This window comes from Fundulus heteroclitus, chromosome 11 (genome assembly GCF_011125445.2).
Source record: "Fundulus heteroclitus isolate FHET01 chromosome 11, MU-UCD_Fhet_4.1, whole genome shotgun sequence".
NCBI classification, from domain to species: domain Eukaryota; kingdom Metazoa; phylum Chordata; class Actinopteri; order Cyprinodontiformes; family Fundulidae; genus Fundulus; species Fundulus heteroclitus.
Genome location: NC_046371.1, coordinates 11,589,806 through 11,611,753, shown reverse-complemented (window position 1 = coordinate 11,611,753; position 21,948 = coordinate 11,589,806). Strand labels below are relative to the sequence as shown.

At 38.7% G+C, this 21,948-nt stretch overlaps 1 protein-coding gene across 1 annotated transcript in view; it reads left to right on the top strand.

Moving 5' to 3' along the window:
* Positions 1 to 1,602: 1,602 nt before the first annotated feature.
* Positions 1,603 to 21,948, top strand: part of LOC118564637 (PDZ and LIM domain protein 4-like) — a 51,285-nt gene continuing 30,939 nt past the window's right edge. Inside the window, exons 1-2 of the mRNA XM_036143522.1 lie at positions 1,603 to 1,842; positions 15,211 to 15,362. Of these exons, the coding sequence (XP_035999415.1) occupies positions 1,750 to 1,842; positions 15,211 to 15,362 (245 nt within the window). The 5' untranslated portion in view covers positions 1,603 to 1,749. The remainder of the gene's footprint in view (positions 1,843 to 15,210; positions 15,363 to 21,948) is intronic.

The following is a 21,948-nucleotide window of genomic DNA, read 5'->3' as shown; positions in this document are numbered from 1 at the left end:
ACTAGACGTTTTAGCAATTTAAGATATCTCTAATTGTATTTTGACTAGTCAAAATACCTATTCGAGATATCTCTAATTACATTCTGACTAGTCGAAATGACATCAGATTTTCCATTGAGTTGTATGGAGACGTCAATTCAAGATATCTCGAATGAATTACTGACTATCTGAAATACCCATTTCAGATATCTACAATTAAATTACGACTAGTCAAAATTACAATTCAAGATATCTTAAATTGAGTTTTGACTAGTCATAATTCTAATTAAAGATATCTCAAATGCCACCATAATTCAAGATATCTTAAATGTATTTTTGGATAGGCGAAATGCAGTTTTGACTAGTAAAAAATAAATTTAAGATATCTTGAATTGTAATTTTGACTAGTCAAAATTCCTTTTAAGATATCTTGAATTGTAATTTTGACTAGTCAAAATTCCTTTTAAGATATCTCTAAATGAATTAGAGATATCTTGAATTATTCCGCTTTTCCATTTAAGATATCTTAAATTGACATTCTGACTAGTCAAAATGACGTTACTGATATCTTGAATTACGAAACGGCTTGCCATATGTCATCACACAGGAACCGGAGGCGTGCGCTTTTGTTTTCAGAGAAGCTAAAGGAGGGTGCTGTAATGCTTTGTGCCGTCTCGCATGTGAAAATCAAGAGCTAGCTGGCTTTACCATAATTCCCAAGAGGCAGATGCTTTACCACAGTATAAAAACTGCATCTGGTTATTAACAGAACTGGTCCGGGCTGAGGAATATTCCTTATTTCCAGCTTGGACATGAGTCGACAGTAGCGCTTTCAGCTAGCCGTTTTTCAGTGCATTGTGTGCGTCGGCAGCAAGTAAATCCGAAATGCTTTGCAAATTTCTTAAGCATTCTTCAAGTATACTATTTTCGCCCTCTCTGCATATCCCATACTTAAAAAGCTCTTTCTATATTGTGGCATTTTCTTACAATTTTGTCGAAAACCGCCAGCGCCATTGAATGTTCAGGCAGCTTACAGCCAATAAGGGGCTTACACGCAATGTCTTATTTCAGATATCTTAAATTGTAATTCTGACTAGTCATAATTACGTTCGAGATATCTTAAATTACGTCTACGGATGTGTGACGCTTTCAATGACGAATCCGGTGACGTAATTTGAGATATCTTGAAAGGGATTTTGACTAGTCAAAATGTAATTGAAGATATCTTGAATTATTATTCTTCCTAGTCAGAATGTAAATAAAGATATCTTAAATTACCATTCCGGATAGTCAAAATGTAGTTTTGTCTAGTCAAAATGCATTTTAAGATATCTGGAATGTAATTACGGATAGTCAGACGAAACCGAATTTATGTTAAAACGGCTTGCCATACAGCGTATAGTTTTAATTGATTGTTCTAATCAAGGCTTACAGAGGGGGGGGGGGGGGGGGGGGGGGGGGGGGGACGTTTTTTATCCGCCTATAGTTTAACCACTGGGGGATCAGAGCCCTGGAGATCTCCTCCCCCTCTCATGCGCTCAGACAGGGTGAAGGCGGGCGTTTACCGACGTCACAGGCGGCTTCTTTACTTAAACTTGAATCAGCAGCAGCAGCGCAGGGAAGTTTTAATAGCTGGGACGGCGTTGCCTAGCAGCTGGGAAGAGGACTCTGACTACTTCACGCTCGCTTCTCTTTACCGGACTTTCCCATTTCTTCGTCCTGTCATTTGAGTTGCAAAAAATATATATAAAACAAATCTAGATATCCAACATGTCCTATACCGTGACACTGAAGGGACCCTCTCCGTGGGGCTTTCGTCTGGTGGGAGGACGGGACTTTAGCACACCGTTAACCATCTCCAGGGTAGGTCGCGGCTTTCTTCTGCTTGTGCGTGTCCATTCATTGAGCTGTGCGAAGAAAGGAGGAAAAAAAAAAAACGTGCGCTCATTGCCTCGGCGGCAAACGGTTTTTATGCAGGCATTTAGAGATTGTAATAATGATCTAAGATTAAGTAAAGGGTTTACTGATTCTTTGAAAAAGCTGTGTGGAAATATGAGCCCTGCTCCAAAACGCGCAGATCGTGCCGTCTGTTTTCTGGCAGGTGATTTGCCAGCGCAGTCACTTTGACCAACTTACAGCCCTACCAGAAAAGGATGGTCATCATCATCATCATCTTTATAATTTATTTCTTCTTATTATTTACGTGGTTAAATAGTGCTCAGTGGCAATTGGGAGTTTTGAATAAAATCAAATTCTAGGCTATTGAGGAAATGTCTTATGATGAAACAATTGTAAGCAGCAATTGTGGATCAACGTTTATACTGTTTATACTGTGAAGCTTTTTGTGTGATTGGATTGAACTCAATGTTTAGTAAAGGGCTTTGAGACGATATCTGTGGAAGATGGTGTTATATAAAGGAAAGGAAACTGAATCAGTAGCTTTATATCAGTCAAACATGTAGTGCGCAGCAACAGGTGAGGTGGTGGTGGTGGTGTGTGTGTGTGTGTGTGTGTGGGGGGGGGGGGGCAGGAATATACAAATGTAGGAAATCAACCGTCAAAATGTGATATACCTTATGCTCAGGGTGGAATAACATAGGGGGTGCCACAAGTGCTGGTAAAATCAGTTTCGGCACAGTTGGTATCTGATTTGAAGCCTCCAAGTTCATGTTGCATTTCTGTTGTTGTTGCTGTTTTAGTTTGTTTTACAATTAACCAAGAGTCTCAGAAGTGCCAATTGAGATTTTTTAACCTTTTATTCTACTTTTAAAAACAGAAAAGACAGCGTTTTTCCACACATTTTTGTTTTAGCAGCAGAAGCACCGTAGACTGAAATAAGCCTAAAATGCACGATAAGTGTACTGATTAACCTAGACCAATTTGTACCGGACTAATTACAGATCCTTTAACACACAGTTTGTGATTTAGGAAGTTGTTGCTTCACTTTTGAGAAAACAAAACAAAACAAGTGACCATAAATACATTACTTAAAATCTTAAAACCTTGGCTTACCTTGATACTGGTGACCTGCCACACTTATGATGTGTGGCAGGTCACCAGTATCAAGGTAAGCCTTGATACTGGTGACTTTCAAGGATTCTTATCTTGAAAGTTTACATGTTAATTCATCACTGCTTGAAATATTGACATAAATAGTTGAACCTGTACTTTCAAGGCCTCGTGAACTTCCCTGACCCTTACAATTTAGGTCAAGAGTCACATTGCTTGGCAGTGGGTCTGGCAGTAGCCATTAGTTCATCCTAGCCAAGTAAAACACAGCCTGGTGCTGCAGGGTTTACAGGAGGGATAGAGGAAGGGGGGAGGGGGGGTTGCTGACATTTGTTTTTCATCATTGCTCATTCGTGCAGCTGACGGATTCCAGGTGTTGTCCTCAGCAGTACCGCCAGCCCCCAACCATGCATTTAACTGCAGGGTGCAAGCATTTCAAACTAGAGGTGTAATTTTTACATTTACAGGCGCCGATTAACGGCTTTGAAAGGACAAACGGCAGACCCTCTGGGTCAGTCAAAGCAGTCTGTGCTATTCGGAGTCAAACAGTCTGTGCAAAAGTTTTGACAAATACACACTGTCAGGTTTGTGGTTTCATCAGTCTCAAATGAGTGATACACACTTGCAAACGGGACACCTTTAGGTCTTTAAATCACTGGGAAAGCAGTCGAACTCGACATCCTAAAATCAACGATTCAAACGCAGTCACTACTTCATGAAATGTTTATTTTTGGAGCTGCAGAGGTGGGTTTCTGTTGGAATAGGCTTCCAAAACTTCGGAGAAGAATTGTGAAGTGAAGATCTTAGTGCAGCCTCAGGGCATCTGAGACAAGTTTTGGTTTCAGTGCAATAAATCACTTAATTTCTCACCGGTTTAATTTGTGGATATTTGCTTCGGTGCCAAAATAAAAAACGCATGGCATTCACTGCATTCTTTCTGACGCAGCGAGCGTTGCAAAACCTAGTCTTGTTGGCAACATTGCAATCGATTACAGGTTACACTTTACAAACTGTTGCAGAGCAAAGAAAGCAGCAAAAACCTATAGCTGATGTGGACGAGCTACTTGCAGGAATGAATAAGGGGTGTTTGGTTGATTCCAAAAATCTTGGATTGAAGGCCAGAGAAGGAAGCAGCTGTTGAAAAGGAAGCATATTTAGCAAAATGTGTAATGTCAGAGGCTTAAATATACGCGGCATGTTTGCGGCCAAATCCCTGGACACCACTACACAACTGCTTCTCAACCAGCCATCACACATTGATTCATTGACCTTGTGACGTATTAACAACCTGAATTTTACAAAATGTGTTTTACAGTCAGAACTTGAGCTCCATACTCTTTGAAAGGGGTGCTTGTCATAAAAAAGTATCTTCAGTGCATTGTTTGAGTTGTTTGCTGTTACAGTCTACGGATTTTTTTTAATATAGATTATTTAAGACTATTAAAAATATTGGGTATCTGACAATGAGATGAGACAGGATTTTAGCCTTGTTTTTGGAAAAAAAATAATAACTGTTTGTTGGGTTTTCTCAAATTGAGTAAATTTTTACAAATTATATACTTTGTGTTTAAAATACACACTCCATGTCGAGTAGAGTATTTGAGGTTGAACTAATTCAAATGTAGCAGATTTTATGGTTGTCTAATTCTAAGATGTCGTGCGTCTAGATGTCTAGAAAGCTATTGTCCTGCAACCTTCAACTGTGTATGTACTCCAGCTCACCTAGATCCAGTAGCTGAATCACCTTGCCACATGTCCTCATGTTCTGCATAAAAAGAAAAGTCCAGCTACCAAGAAAAAATAAAATAAAATCAATAATTTCCATCTCAACAACACATTTTTATTGCAAACGTTGCTTCTGGCCGATCTCTGCTGTGTTGCCAAACCAAGGAGTTTTTTAAAGACTTCACTACCTCAGCACTTCTCGACCCTCTAACATTTTCAATAGTACATCCCAAAAAGTGTCAGCAAATATTTTAGGGACACAGAGAGCCTGAATGGATGGTACTCCAACTATTAGCTCCAAGCAGTTCTTTGCAAAATGTTGCCTACAGCGATTTTGTCATACCAATAAATATCCAATATATGGCACGGGAAAAGGTTTCAAGCTCAATGAAACTAAATGACTCTAAATTTGGATAGCAACAGAATACTGTTTCAAGAGATAGGCTTGCCTTTGACCAGTAATATGAAGTTTTAATATTGCCAGATCACAAACAATAAAATAATTGTTGTTGCTTTATTTTATTTTTACTGTACGTTCACTTAGCATGAATGAAAGTAAACATTTAATTTCTCACATGTTAAAGGGAATGCCCGGAAACAACCCCACCCTGAGACAGGGAAAGTTGTAAATACCAGAAAACAAGTTCTGAAGGTAGCAGCTGGTTTTTACCAAAGGTGTTAATGTTCCCAAAAAAAAGACTATTAGTCCCCTGCCATGCCATTAGAAAGCATACTGGTTGACGGTGATCCTATTTGACTCTGGAAACATTTGTCCTAATGGTGTGTTTGTGTGTGTGTGCGCGATGTTGTGGGTCGTTAAATGACCGTGAGTGAACCAGAGAGATTGAGAGGCAGAGAAAGGTAAACGTAGAAATCCCTGATATAACCGAAGAAGCATTTAGAGTGGATTTGCTGAATGTGGCACATGCTTTTGTACATGAGTTTCACACCGACATCCAGCCAGAAGGTGACGCAGGAAACTTGTCCTCTCTGCCAGGTGGCAAACGGTCAACCACTGAACAGGAATTCAGATGTGAGTGTTGGGTAAATAAGGGTAAGATGCCTGCTCTGTCCCGACATTCCCCTCTCACACCCAGTGGTCTTTTTTGCATTTGGTCAGTGTTTTCATATTTCAGTATCCTATTTCATCAACCCTTAAGGTGGCATTTTGAAATTATGTTACACATTTTTGAAAAGTTGCCAGCTTGAGCTAAATTTTATGGTAAAATTTAGCCATGTCTCTAGGTAAATGCTAAAAATTCCCTTGTTTTTTCTCAAGACGTCATCCCTGCATTTATACTTAAGTATTTAAGGAAATGGTTTATTTCTCGCCTTTGTTTCTTTAAATAACTTTAAGTTAATTTATTGTCATTTCATTTATATGAAATATTAATTAAAATTAAATATTGTTTCTGATGTCTGGAAGACATTGAGGACTTCAAATCAAAGAGCAAATGGGAGGAATTCAGCAGATGCAATATATTTTGACGCCTTGATGAAGAAATCAGTGAGTCTTCTTGGTTAGTAATTTCTGTCCATCATCCTGATTTCCATTAGATGTTGTCAAACCAGGTGTCTTTCAATGCTCTGGAGCCATATTTGAACAGTTCAAAATAGTAAATAAATGATATTGAATGTAAAAAAAAAAAAAAAAAAGAAAAGAAAAAAAATCCCACATTTAAGTTAAAAAAAGCTAATATAAAACAATATTACAATTAATTATATTTCTGATTTTCTCCATTTATTTCTATAATGTGTTGCTTATTTAGTTTAACTAGTTTAGTACTTTTTGAGAAGTTTTGTAACAGGATTGTTTCAAGTAAGATGTGTTTAGCTGTCGACTTATGAATTCAGCACACATCATTTAGTTAACAATATCCTTTTTCTTAGTGTTATCCTAAAGATTCCCATTTGCCTTCATCATGATCAATGTAATCTGAACATTGATGTTTTTTCATAAAGCTTATGGGCATTAAACATAATGTCTAACACACCTGGACCCTGCAGTAATAGAACAGGGTCTGGATCAGGCAGACCTTAAACACCAGGTTAGGTCTCTTGCGCAAGATTTCAGACTATTAGATTATTATAACAGCAGGTTAAACTGAAACCAGTTTAGCCTCTGCAAAATAGGCACATGGGCGACATTGGCTTTCTGCTTCAAAATACGTTCTTTAGCGGTTACATATCTAAAAACTCAATGTCCTTCGTACTATGTAATCTCTCAAAGTATGTTTTCTCATATCTGCCTCATACCAGAGACAGAGCATGTGACTTGAAGTCCCATGAGTTGTTGTTTGTTTGTTTAAGCATTTTGCATCTCAAAAATAAATAAAGCAAGGATAACGGAGTGTTCTTTAGGGTGTGCTTGTCATAAAATGTGTGAGACGATGTCACGTGTTTGAAATGCTGCAAAGGTTCCTCTGGTCACCTGGTAATACAAGAATGGGAAATTGACTGGAGTTCAATGTAGTGCACTCACAATAAGGATTTCTTAAAATTAAACATAAAAAGACTGAATAAAATATAATCTGATGTATGTTTAATCAATAGTGCTTTAGAAGATTGCCATCACTCCCTTTCGGCATCATAAAACGTCATGATCTACGTCTTTATGATCATCGTCATCTTTCCCGCCTACACAACCTGTTCAGCAACCATCCTCATCATCACAACCCTTTCCTGCTGTTCAGCGTTCCTCTGTTCCCCTCCAGGTCTTATTCCCGTTCTCTGAGGGGTTCAAACATGAACCATCTCACGTTGCTTTGGTCTCTGACGAGGGTTAAAGGTGCATCTCCCGAGCTTTGCCATGGGTTCACAGATCCTGTAGACCTGTCTGCCGAGCTCCAGTCCATTGTTTGCCAGGCGTCTGAGCTCCTCTTTGGGTTCTCCTTGCCAAGGGGTCATCCTCGCCAACCGGCCGGCCTCCTCATGGCGTTTTCCCCATCGCTTGGTCGACCCCAGCTTAATCTCTGCCACCAACCCCCAGACCTCTTTTGCCACTACCCTTTGAGGTCTCTGTGCATTTCACCAACTATGCCATTACCACCGTTGCCGGCCTTCCAGGTTACATCACCTCCAGCCTCTGGACCTCCTTTGCTGCCCCTGGCCTCAAAGCCGTTGCGCAACCAACCGTTGGACCTCCATTATTGACAACAGCTTCCGGACATCCTTTACCAATGACCTCCAGATCTCACTCACGGGTGGCCTTCAAGGCTCCAATGGCGCCTTCACTGCCAACCTCCTGTGTCGCTCTCTATCTACTTGGGATGACCTCCTGGTCTCCCTCCTGAACTCTTGAACTTTTTTTTTTTGCCTTTTGTTTCTGGCCCTCCTTCCAGGATCCCCCGTCAGCCAGGTTGTCTTTTGTTTTCTGTTTTATTTTCAAAGAAAACTTGTAAAAAAATATATATATAGAAGGAATATTACAAAGAATCCATAGGTAATGTTATGATAAAAAGTCAAATTATCTAAACTTAACAGCTTACTTTCACACCTGATCACAAGAAGAAGGCTTGTTTATGAGATGTGAGTCCAAAACCTCTAGTCAAGTCTGGAGTCTCTAGAGCTCAAGTCTAAGTGAAGTTTGAAATCTTAAATTAGCCCATCCATCCATCCATTTTCCAAACCGCTTAATCCATCATGGGGTCGCGGGGGTTGCTGGTGCCTATCTCCAGCGTTTAAATTAGCCCATTAATTCCAAAAAAAGTAAAAAAACAAAGCCCATTAAGTGTAACTGTAGTCTTAGCTGTAGACTTATTTTCTCAGATTACTTGAATCAGCGGTGCCCAACTGATACCAGACATTTTCCTTCAGGAGTTTATGGGTCCCTCAATTACAGCGAGTCTTCTTGCTCCTGAAGTGGTCATAGCCATGACTAAAACTCTTGTATAAAATCATCTTAACACTAGTCCAAGATCAGGCCTAAGGAACCTCATTAGGTTCATATCATTTATCTGCAATCATCAGCTGAAGTCTCACTTACTGCTTTTGCCAGATGCAGCCTCATTGTTTGAGCGTGATCAACACCCACCAGTCGGAACCTCACACCCCACGCTTTGTATTTGCGTTTTGAAGTGTCACCAAGGTCATAACCATGGTTTTTATCACACAGCAGGCAAGCAAACAAAGGCGTCGGATTCTTTGCCAGGAATTTCTTCCCTTTTCACTGAGAAGTAAACTTGGTGCTCCCACCCAGCTCATCATCTCACCGTTGAACTAATCAAAGAGGAAATCATGTAACATAGCAATATTTATACAAATAAACAAAGTTTTTTGTTTGCGTGCTAGACAACCAGTAAAGATTGAAAGGTTTGTAGAGTGTTTAAATAAAGCTTTTGCTGCTGTTTCTGGAGTTGAGTTTGCATATTTTAGTGAGCAGCAGCAAAGTGTTTGCGGAGCTATCAAGTGGAGCACGTTCAACGGTTTAGATCTTGAACTGGATAAGAGACGGGAAAGACACACAGGGGGGAAAAAAAGTGATAATGGTGAGACTTTGCCCTAAGGATGATGTCACACCAGGGTGAAAGTATTCATCAAGTTTTATTATGTGCTTTACATAATGTCAACATGCAAAAACATTCCTGGGGTTTCAGTTTTTTTTTCTTCTTTTGTGCTCAATCCCTGTAATTTATTCTCAGATGTTGAATGTGAAACCTCCCATCCTCCACATAGCATTCGCCAATCTTCATTGAGCTGCATGATGACACTGGGTGACATAAGGTTTGCATTTGCTTACCAGACTCTTAGTTTGTATTTAACTAGGCTTTAATTTATTTTAGGGAGATGTCACTTATAAATATGAATTTTGTAATGACTACAGCATTACATCAGAGTTTAAAAGCTGTGTCTAACCCCTGCAGTGTATAACACGTGTCTCATTTTTAGTTGTTTTGATGCATTTACAGGTGCTTTGTTAGGAAAAAGGATTAATTTGTTGATAAACCTAAAGTTGTAAACTATGCATAAAATGCCATTATGTTTCATGTTGGTGTTGATTCATCTTCACATATCTGGAGTGCCTCAAACAATTATCTTTCCCCTTGTTTTTGATTATCATGAAAAAAGTCAAATGATTTCCTTTACTTAGGGTAAAACTAAGCCATTATGAACTTGCTTCCCAATCCAAACAACTGGGGGTTCCCTATTGTGAGCTCACATTTTCAATAACTAACAATGATGCTTCTACAGTGCTGTGGAGGAATTTCTTTACACTCTTCATTGCAGAATAATTTTAATTCAGCCACTTTGAAAGGTTGGTAAACATGAGTGGGTTGTTTAGGGTCATAGCAAAGCATCCAAATTGGGTTAAAATCCATTCATTGGCTAGGTGGCTCTGAAATCTACACTTTGTTTAGCTTTTTTAAGCTTTTAAAAAATTCAGCTAGGCTTTTCTCTCACGAGACCCAGGACTGTTTGTATCTGCGGTGCCCAATCAATACCGGATATTTTCCTTTGGGAGTTTATTGGTCCCGCGGTTACAGCAAGTCCTCTTGCTCCTGAAGTGACCAGATTATCTCACTACCACCACCATGTTTGACCGTAGAGATGAAGTCCTTTTTTGTGAAAAGCTTGATTGCTTTTATGCCAGATGTTATGAGTTTTGGCCATAAAAATCTTCCATGGATGCCATTTTGGCCCTGTCTCTTTGCTGTTGATTCATAAACGCTGACCTGTACTAAGACACCTGAGGCCTGCAATGCTTTCATGTTGCTTTGGGTCCTGTAGAAGTTGTTGAAATTTTTTTTTGGCTGGTTTGTCCTTGGAAGTTTAACCTCTGTTCCCATGTCTGCCTGCTTTGCAGACAGTAGTTCTCACTGCATTTCACTTGAAGCCTGAGAACTTGATTTGTTAACCTTAATTGACTGATTGATATCGGTGTTTTTTTTCTCATCTGTTTACACTCTTCATTGCAGAAGAATTTTAATTAATTTAGAACACAGCATAGTGTGTTGCTATTTACGACCATTTTTGCCTACTTCATGCTGTCAGACAGTTTCTTTGTAGTGGGTTTTTGACTCAGTAGCTCTGCCAGTGATCAGCCCTGTGTGTACCAAGTGGAACTCAGCCAAGAAAAATGGTTTGATTAATGATTTAAGAGGGAAGTCAATAACTTTTTCAGATAGGGCCAGGTTGGTTCATATGGCTTCTTAACCTTAATAAATAAACAAAGCATTCAAAAACTCTGGTTTATTTTGTCTGGTTACCAGAGCAAGAAAACGACAGAACAAATCTGTGAGCGGAAAATTACTTTTTAACGACATTGTGTAGACATAAGTAATTACATAACATTACATGAAAAGTGTGTGTATATATAGAAAACCATGATTGTGTATGAACTGCATGTCTACGTCATCTTTAGGGTACTTTGTGGACAGACATGTTTGTCCTTTAGTGACTATTTTTTGCCTTACCATTGTGGTATTAGGCATACCATTGTGTGTATCTGTGATTCATGCTGTGCCGCTCAGGGTCTGAGCCTGAGCCATAACTGACTGTGTGTATGTGTGTGTGAGTGTGTTTTGAGGGTGAATAAGCTTTGTTCCACTGTGACACAACCCTGGCACAAATCCAACGCTCACACAAATGTTTTAAGGGAATTCTTTCTGGGGAGGCCACGATGATTGAGCAAAGCAAACTCTCCCCTCCAGTTACCGTCTCATCAACCAGGGCACTCACATACAAAAAAAAAAAAAAAAAAAAAAAAACCCTGTTCCATTTCCAGCCCTAAGAAAAGTTTTTGCATACGCCTCTTGCAAAGACTCGATCTTTAATTACCAAGTTTATAGTTGTGCAGTTGTTTATGCCAAATTTCTGCAAGTGCAGCGTTCCCAGAATCAGTCTTGCGTACACAAAATTACGCAACCTCCCCACAGTGCCCTCTGTGTTTACCGGAACTGAGTTAGTGACATTGGTGCGGCCGCGGGCTGTAAATCAGGAATGCCACATCTGAACCACACAATCTAGCTATTAATGCTTCATGTATCATGAACTTGTATGTCTTTGCTTAAAAAAAAAAAAAAAAAAAAACACAGCAGGGAGTTAAATCCATTTCTCCCTGAGTTCCACTTATTACTCCAGCCCTTACATATTATTTACACTGGATTGAATTACTGTATTGATATCTGTTTTTTTTTTTTTTAAAGTCAAGTTTTTACTGATCCAGAAGCAACATGTCTCAGAGCAGCTGTCAAAGTAAAAGTATTAGAGTTGGTGTGAGGTTAAGCGGTGGGGGCTCTGCTATTGAGATCAATGAGTTCAACTTAAAAACTCGCACCAAGTGACAAAGATGGATAGCCAACAAAAGCATAAGGAGTTGATTTAAAAAGCATCTGTGTGGCTCAGAGAAAAAACCCCTTTGCTTAAATGAGTTTGTTTCAGCTTGTTGTGTTTAAAATTAGATATAGCTTGTCTCACGTTTTGAATGCAATACTAACTTAATGATCAAACCTCTAAGTTGAGGTGAACAGTCACTCATCTACAGCTGCTTTTGTGCAAAGATCCCCCCAAGCATTCTTAAATAATCTGGTCACTGGGGTGAATTCAATTTAGAAATACTGTTATAATCTCAAGGGGAAAATGAAATTGTTGAAGTATAAACTTAGCAAAAACAAACAAATAAAAAAAACTAAATTAAAACCTAAGACAGGTAGATTTACCCCAAAGCAGCGTATGGCTCTGGTAGAGAAAGTAATTGAAGACAGATATTGCTTTTAATATGACCTCCTTTACCGCTCCTTATTGCAGCAGAGCTGTATAAACTTTGAGTAATGATACTCTCCACTAGTTAAGCATGAAATTGTGCTGAAGATGTGCAATGTTTTCAGTTATGTTCAGCAGCCTGTGAAACATTGTCTTTAACTCATCCCTTCTTGAGCAATCCCAAGCCTTTTCATTAGTTTAATAGTTTATTTTTTTATTTTTTTTGAGTCTTTGATGTTGCAAGTAACTGTAGATAAAAAAAAAACAAGGCTCAGCATCAAATTAGCATACTGTAAGTGCTAAGGAACCCAAGCCTCATCTAGAAGTTTTTTTAAATTTAAACCATTGCTGCATTTCTGACTGAATGTTTTAGTTGAGCATCTTTTTATCTCGTCAATCCGCTTCAGGTTTTTTCCCAGGACGGTAGTCTGAAATCCACAATAATTCCCTTTCGCTCTTTAATATCTGCGAAGAGGGTTCTGTTATGCCGCTATTCATAACGCAGTCCCGACAGTTCCCTGTCTCTGGGCAGTTTTCTTGGTAATCGGCTGCATTTTGTTTTACTAAGACTTTGAGTTCGAATGCCAGCTGTGTTGATGTGGCGGGGCTAACACTAACCCCACCTTTTCTTCCACAGTTAATGAGGTATTCTAAATAGATCGTAGGCGTGGATCTGTGCATGAGCAGTAGTTTGTCTCATTTATCATTTCTGTCTCACCCACGGACGGCAGGAGATAGTCACCAGCCTGTTGTAACTGAGTAGATCCATGTACAGTAGATGTTCACAACAAGTGCATGGATGACCTTCGTTTAATTTAGCTAACAGGGAGGTGGCCCTGCTTTGAATCATACCAGTGAAAATCTTAGTTAGATGTGTGTAGAGCTGGGATCTCTGGATTATCTACCAGTTATTAGAACCAGAAACATCACATCATTTGCAGATAAAAGGATTCCTCATATTTCCTGCAAACAAATAAAAAAAATACAGTACAGAAGCAGTATCCTTCTCTAAAAAGGATACTGCTTTATATTTGACAAGGTAAACTACAAGGTGTTACGTTTCATTGTATAATATCTGGAGCACGGAATAAGATTGGAGACAAAACAACACCTTACCTCATGTCATTGTTTTTCTTTCCTTCCTGTAACACTAATATTTGTCTCCGATGCCTGTGATATAACTGTTTCCATTCTGTTATGGAGGAAATAATTAGCAGTCTTTTTTTTTTTTTCCTTTCAGCCACAGACTAGCTTGGGAATATAAGCGACATCTGTGCATTTTTGTAATCATGCAAATTGATCTCACATGTTATACGATATGCATGTGAAGGTGAAGGTGAAACACACCCACTGGTCCACCAACCTTCCCTTTGCTCATTCTCACCCCTCTGCCTCCCAGTAAGCCTCAAATGTCCTCAGACCTGCAAGGTTCAGGAATGCGGGCTTGCAGTGCCTGATCTGCTCTGATGACCTGCTGAAAGAAAATCTTCTTAAATTAAAGCAATGTGGAAATATGTCATAAGCAAGACCACGGAGAAATAACACACTGAGCCGATATCTTCAAACCAGTTGCATCTGTTGAGGTTACCAGGTCACATAGAATTTGTATCCCACCTTGAAAATTATTTACTGATGATATAGTCTTAAACATTGTGTGGTTGATCACAAAACTGTTCATGGTTGTGGTTTTGTGTTCAATGTCATAATAACAGCCATATAAAGATAAGTGGATGGATTAAAAACTGAGTGCCCTAGCATTTTCCTACCTTAGTTTGCATATAATAAAAATCAAAGTGCTGCCCAAGGCAAAAGGACATCTATGAAAACACAGCTGCTTTGGTTAAATTTTAACTGTGTGGGCACTGCTAAGCTTATATAATTTTTAAATTACTTCTCTTTTTTTGGCAGTACTCAATGGTATACTCTTCTATATGAAAAAACCCCAACAACAAACAAAATAAAAACAAAACAGAAAAAAAAACACATTTTTCAATACAAACTGTAACAACCAAATGGAGAAAATGTTGAAAATAATTAACTAGATTAGATTTATTCTCCAAAATAACCACAAACTATAAACAGACAAATCTGTTCAGAATGAGGGAGATTATGGAGTTTAATAAAAAACAAAATAGATAAAAAAATCACACTTTCTGTTAGGGTTGGGCAATGGATTGAGATTTTAAAAATATCAAGATTTTTTTTAAAGAGATATAAGATGAGACAATATAGTTTATATCAAGATGGTCTATGTTGCTTTAGAATGAAACTGTTATGAATTCCAGTAGGTTATTTTTTTAGCCGTTTCTCATATTTATGTACAGCTTTTTTCTGTGGAACATTTGGGATAAAGCTTTGAATCAGAGATAGCGTTTTATAGTTACTTTTATGAAAAGAAAAACATATTGAGACAAATATAGTATATCGGCATTCGGTCTAAAAATATCAGGATATTATTTTTGGTACACATCACTCAGCCCTACTTTCTCTACTAGCAGTACATTAATGTACAATACCCTGTATTGTTTAGGACTGTAAATATGTTTTAGTATAGGTATCAAGAAATGTAAATGAAATTCCACACCACTGGTTTAAATCTATTCTCCATCTTGTAAAATGCTTTAACATTGGTTGCCCCACATACTGCCTGATAGACTGAATGTCTTGTCTGTCGAATGGAATTTTTAGGCAAACTTTTATTTTTATTATTTTTTTTTTCTGGCACTATTCTTTTGTGTGCTTATATGTGGCTTCTAAACAACTTGTTTGCATTTGTCTGTGCATTGCCATTTTTAGGTAACATCTGGTAGCAAGGCGGCCCAAGGTGACCTGGTGCCGGGGGACACCATTCTGGCTATCAATGGTGACAGCACAGAGCACATGACGCACATGGAGGCTCAGAACAAGATCAAAACATGCTCCCAGCAGCTCACGCTCATCATCAGCAGGTATGAAAACCTCCACTCTGCCAATCAGTGTCATGTTAGAAATCTTTTTTAGAGTCCGGTTCATCTTGTTGGTGAGGGTCTGGCTGACCATTCAGAGACTTTTTGGGGTCCTGGAAGGGATGCCAACTAGGTATTATGCTGTTTTCCTCTGGGACTTTAATACGCACCAGGCAAGATGGAGTGACTTGGAAGGGTGTGTCAGAGGAACGATCCCGATCTGTTTTGTTTTGTTTTGTTGGATTTATGTGTTAGCCATGGACATTGCAAAATGACAAACATGTTCAAGAAAAAGTTAATTCAGAAGAACACTTGTCAGCAGGCCTTCATGAACCAAGGGTCAAGGACAGATCTTTTTGTTCAAATTGGAAAACTAGTGGTCGATTCAACCTTCACCTAGGGTCAAGAGAGATTACCAGAACAGGATCTTGGACATAAGCATTTGAAATGAGCTTCCTTCACAGAGTAGCTGTGCTCAGCCTCTGATATAGGGTGTAGAGCTGATGCTTCTTCTTCTTTGAAAAGGGTCAATGGAGATGGTTCAGGCATCTGATTATGATGCCTTCTGGGCACATCTCCCTGGCAGGTTAAACAAAGATGTTCTACTGGGAGTTGATTCCAGGGAAGATCCATAAATTGATGGAGGGACTGTATTTCCCCTCTGGTCTGGAAACATCCCCCTGAATGAACATGAGAGTATCACTGGGCAGGGAAATGTCTTTGTGTTACTTCCTGGACCCACTACCCAATGACCTGAACTTGTGTATGCCGAAAACAATGGCTCGTTGGATGGATGGATGGATGGATGGATTGCACAAGTCATTATTAGTCATTGTTAATAATGTAACAAAACTAAAGATTTTGGAAGTAACATTTGAATTTGAGTGCATTTTTGTATCTTTCATCTTTGCTTTTTGCCTTAGCAGAAAATAACTGTGGTTTCTAAATCCTTTTCAGCAAATGGAGTAAAATACTTTTTTTTTTGTTTGTTTTTGATATAAAAAAAAAGGTCAATTCGACCTTAATATCCAGAAATACATATTGTTTCTATTTCTGGTCAGGTCAGATCTATTTGGGTCTGGGCCTGAGACAGTTGAGTCATAGTGAAAGATGACAGCTTTACAACAGTTTAAATGATCTGGTTGGCGCTCTATCAGAGTAAATGAAGCTTGCATGCGCAGTGAGTCAGACTCCTGATCTCTATGAATGAATTTCAAAGGTGATATTTCACATTTTACTATCTTGTGAGCTACAAAAACTCTTATCTGTCTTATAACTAATGGAGTACTTTAGGGCTAGAATTTAGTGATGTAAGGTAAGTTGAAAAACAGTTTATTTCTAAGTTAGGCGTTAGTAGTTTTTCATGTTGTTCTGGAGGACTTTTTGTTCACTGAGGTTTGATACTTTATGCACAGCTTTGTCAACATCCTACCTCATTACAGTTTTTTTGTTTGACTCAGTCTTGGCCATGGTAAGATCTTCTTTTCTCTTTCTAGATGCTTTGTGGTAGATTTGCAAGTTCGTTTTGGATCATTGTCTGTTGCATAACCCAGCTTGGAAAAAGCTTCTGCTGTCACGCAGTTTCCCTCATATTTGGCTCAATAATATCTGGGTATAAACAGGGGTTTGTGGTCAACCTAATGACTGAACAGTACCTGGGCCCTGTGGCTGCAGAACAAGCCTAAATCATCAATCTAAACCCTACTAGACAGTTGTTATGAGTTGTTGGTACTGATATGCTGTGTTTGTTTTTCATCAATCCTGATGCCAGATGCCAGACATCTCTGCCTTGGTCCCATATGTTAGACGGAGCGCAGTTGCAGATGCCAAGCAGTTTTATAAAATGTGGAAGTTGCCTATATATGCTGTGCTGCCCTTTTTTAGTAAGGAGAGATTTTTTATAGCATTCATTTGAATTTAAAAGAAAACAAACCAAACCAAGCCTCAATCTTTTTCTTACCACACTGTAAGAAACTGAGAAGCGGTTCTAGGTTCTTTTTGCAGTTTCTCTCAGCATTGGGTGAAGTTTCCCAAGGATGAATCTAAAGGATAACCACTCCTTTGAAACAGCAAAAAAAAACAACAACAAAAAAAAAAAAAAAACAATTGAGATCAAGTCCTCTCTCACGAGAGGGATCTGGCCAAGAAAGGCAGCAGCAGACATCACAGTGGACAAGCAAGACTATGACAAAACCATTAAATATATACTTTGCGGGAAATTTGACAAATAAAGGGTAGGGGTTATTGTTACAGTAACAATATACCATTTGAAGCAGTGACAATTTAAGATTGAAAACACAGACAATGTTTGAAGGATTTCTGTTGCCTGTTTTTTTTTTTTTTTAAGATGGAGCTGAAGGTTTTCATTGAAACAGGTTCTGGCTGTTCAAATAGTTTGGGGGCCATTTTAAACAGAGGGGGCATAAAAGTTAAAGTTTTCTTTCCTATTTCGGTTCAAACACGAGGAGCAGAGAAATACCTGAGGAGAACTTTGAGTTCTCCAAAGAAAAGTTCATAAATAAGTAGGAACCAAGGCAATAAGAGCTTTTGGCTCCTTCATTGATTATTTTCTCCTTAAGCTGCTTCCATTTGCTCCTGGCAAACCTGAACTTCCCCACTGTGGGACATACACAATATTTCTATTCTAATCTTTTTCACTGTAGAACTGTAGAGGTGGCTGTATTCGCCGAAGGGGTTTCACCTCCGGAGGATCTGGTGGACCCAGGGGTTCCGACACTGTTTTTCGGTTTTCCACATTAAATACAGCACTGTGACTTGCTCGGTAAAATCCATGGTGAGTTGAACAGACAAGCTGAGCAAAAATTCTCAGCGTTGTCCACACGTTGTCAGAGTGAATTGTTTGCGGGAGATAGGCTAAATGTCAGGCAATCAGCGGCAGCCAATCAACACTTGTTTGAGTTCAGTGTGAACCCAAATTTGTGTAGCTTGCTAAATGCTAGGGACTATACTTAAAATTATACATAAAGGTACTTTGTTGAAATTAGACTGAAATGCGTTTTTAGGCAACAAATACATATGAGGGTCTGTGTCCTGCAACGTTTAGATGCATCTCTGCTTCAACACACCTGACTAATATGAGCTCATTAGCAGAGCTTGGCTGCAGGCTAGTGAGATAGTTTAGCCATTCGATTGGGTAAGGCAAGGTACACATCTAAAAGTTTCAGGACACGGGCCCTCGAGGATTTGAGTTTGAGACCACTGGTCCAAGGTAAAACAAAGGAGGGAAGAGGGGAAAAAGACCTAAATCATATTGGCGTGGGCCTGTTACTTTTGTGAAATCCCTCGACGCTGTACAATAACTTTCAGCGCCATAAAACCATTGAAATAACTGGAGACATGAGATAAAAGAGAAAATCTTGGGTCTTCTGCCCAAGAACCTAAACTGGGCTGTCATTGGATAAAATCAATGTTGCTTCATGGACTCTTGAACTCTAGACCTGAATGCTTGAAAAATCATTAGGTGAACTGAAGATAGAAAGCAGAACTCTAGTTGTTCTAGAGATTGTACAAATAGGATTGGTGCGAAATTCCTCTCTCTGTATGCTCCAACCTTTGAAAAGTTAGAGCAGATAAATAATTTCATGTCCTGTTGGCAATTATTCTGGATGGTACATATGCACTTACTTTTCAAAAATCCTGAAGTATTTTAACTTTAATACTTACATTAATTATGACACAAAGCATTAGGAGATATTTTATGCTTTTGATGGTTTTGGCCTTAAAATAGACTGGATATCATTTTTTTTACATCCTAATGCAGAAACCTTATAATTAAAAGAGGTGTTCTTACTGCGCCTCTGTGGTTTGAACTTTAGAAGAGGACAGAATCGACATGTTTCTGGAGTTAAAATCACCAGTCTAAGCAGTTAATGACAGAGAGGGGTGAAGGTGGTTGAAAGGTTGCAACCAAGGAAAAACTGAAATGTCAGATGCTTCCCACATTTCTATTAGATGGTTACTTGGGTTGCTGGAGTACTGGAAAGTGCGGAGTGATTTTGGCAACCTATGAACATCGTCCTCTTAGATGAAGAACACAGTGTGGTTTCAGCCTTAGTTACAAGTGACATCTGCCAAACTGGCGCTTTGGCTCTCTCCTTTTATGGCAGCAGAGAACAACGTTTTTCTCTGTTTGCCAGATAAAGCCCAAAATATGAAGCTGACACAGTCATGAGAGCAGTCAGATGAGAAGAAATTTACATGCTCTAAAAAAATAATAATTTTCCATTCCTTTTTTATTCCTTTCTTTTCTATAGTATGCAGCCTCATCTGCTTCACCGGCCTGTAATGGGAATACCCCAACCATATATCAAGTCAAAACTGTGGAGCATTAAGTGGTTTTTCACATGGGGATTGTAAATTTATCGAAGCATACGTGAAGTACCAATCAGTGCAACGACCAGAGAAGCTGCTTTACAGTTGCTTGGGAGAATGGACATTCCAACATTTAACTACTTTCACTCTAGAAACTGGGAATCTGGTCACGTCTGGCCTAGCTCAGACTCAAACTGAAGAACATCTTGCAGTGAGTCAACAGTGCAAAGACTATGCACCCTACACTTTACATGGTTTTAACTATTTACACTGTTGGATTATTGGAGGTACAAAGTTACATTCTTAAATATATAACCTTAGCTGTCAGTTATTGTTTACCCTTTAGGTTAAACATATGTCTTCAATAATAATCCAAAATAAAACAGTTTGTAATGTACTGGTTATACTTTGAGGCATACCTTTGATACATACATTAAAGATATATTTCTTTAATAAAATGTTTCCTCCATTTTGCATTTTAAAATGTTGAAGACTTTTAGAATTTTATTAACTGTTAATAAAAAGAGCAGGACAACCCTAGAGAAATAACTAGAACTAACATGCCTGTGCAAATTCTCAATTTGCAACAGCAACTTTTGCTCATTAAACTCAGGTGGGGATTGCATAAAAAAATCTCCCATATCCACACTCTGGTCATATTTTTTTTCTACTGAGGCCTTCATCTTCATAAACTTGTACATGGTTTGCTTCTTGTCACTTTCAACCACGTTCAAGGTATACTGTGAGAGCAGCGGAGCTACAATAAATGGCTAACACCAAAGCAAACCGCTAACCTAGCTGCTAAGCTAATAGGATTCATAAACACTAGAAGTGCGCATGCCCAGCCAGCAAGCGGAAACTGACAAGTAACGTTCCCGTAACGTTCCCGCACATTGCCGTTATGTGAGCGCGTCAGAATGATGGCATGTGGGAAAACCAATAGATACGCCGATACACCTGGAACTCGAGGAACAGAGGAGATTGAGAACTGGAACAAAACTATGACAAATCCCTGCACTTCGGTGCGAAGAGCCGTAATTGGGTAGAATTTTTACAGGACTGCAGCTTCACAAAGATCAACTTTTTTAACCTCCTTTTTCTGAATACATAATATATTGACTACCTTCATGATGGAAGGACGTTTTTACCCAGTATAATAAAAAGTGTTTCTGAACAGGATTATCAATTATAGCTTTAAGGTAACCTTGAATTATGTCCATGTCCAGCCATGGTTATATTCAGAGAAATCAGCACCCTTAACAGTACTCTACTATCAACCATTTTTGTTTAAATTGTAGGCAGTCGTAATATTGTGCATGTACATTCATATCTATTGATCATTGTAATAATGCGCATACGCCAGGCATTCCCTGTAAGAGAAGTTCTGTCTTTTCCTGTTTACACAACAGCAGAAACCAGGACTCTGGAACCAGTTTTCAAAATATGCCGTTGTATGAGAAAACATTCTGCGTTGTTGTGTAAATGAACAGTACAGAATGGTTTATTTTTACCGGAAAACTTTGCCATGTAAACAGGTTTACTCTTATAGTAAAAACAAAACAAAAAATGGGGGTATTCTTAGTATTTCCAAGATATTGCTGAAAATCTAATCTCACCTTCTTCTCATGAACCCAATATTTCAAATAATCTGGTCTTGTCAACTATATGCATTGTTGCACCCCGAGAAAATGGTAATACTTGTAACTGGGGAACCTGTGATAAGATCATGCAGTTTTAGAATAGAAAAGCGTTTGTTTTTGCTGTAATATTTGTTTGCTTTGAATATGGATTTTAAGTAAAGTTACATGTATGTCCATAGGGACAGGTTTTGAACAGATTATTTGTCTTTGAAGTAATTGCTCTAAATAAGAGTTTTAATTTTAATTCCACAAAACTATTCAGGCTATTCTCCATTTTCCCTGATATGCTTTTAAAAATAGTGGGCTATGTAACAAGAGGTAGGCCGGAAAAAGCTGCTGGAATGTGACCTTTCTGCACAATGTTGGTTAAATAATTATGCCGTGAACCGCCCTGCGCTGCTGGAAAGAAGGATAAGGTAGCTCTGAAAGATAGACATGCACATTTGACTGCAGTGTGAGTTGTTTAATTGGACAGGCCATGACGTGGAGGAAACATGATTGGAAAAAACATATTTTTTTAATTGATCCTAATGTGTTTGATAAATACTTTGAATACTTAGAGAGATGGAGTGTTGAAACAAGTTAAGTAGTAGAATTATTAGAAAGAAAAACAGGAC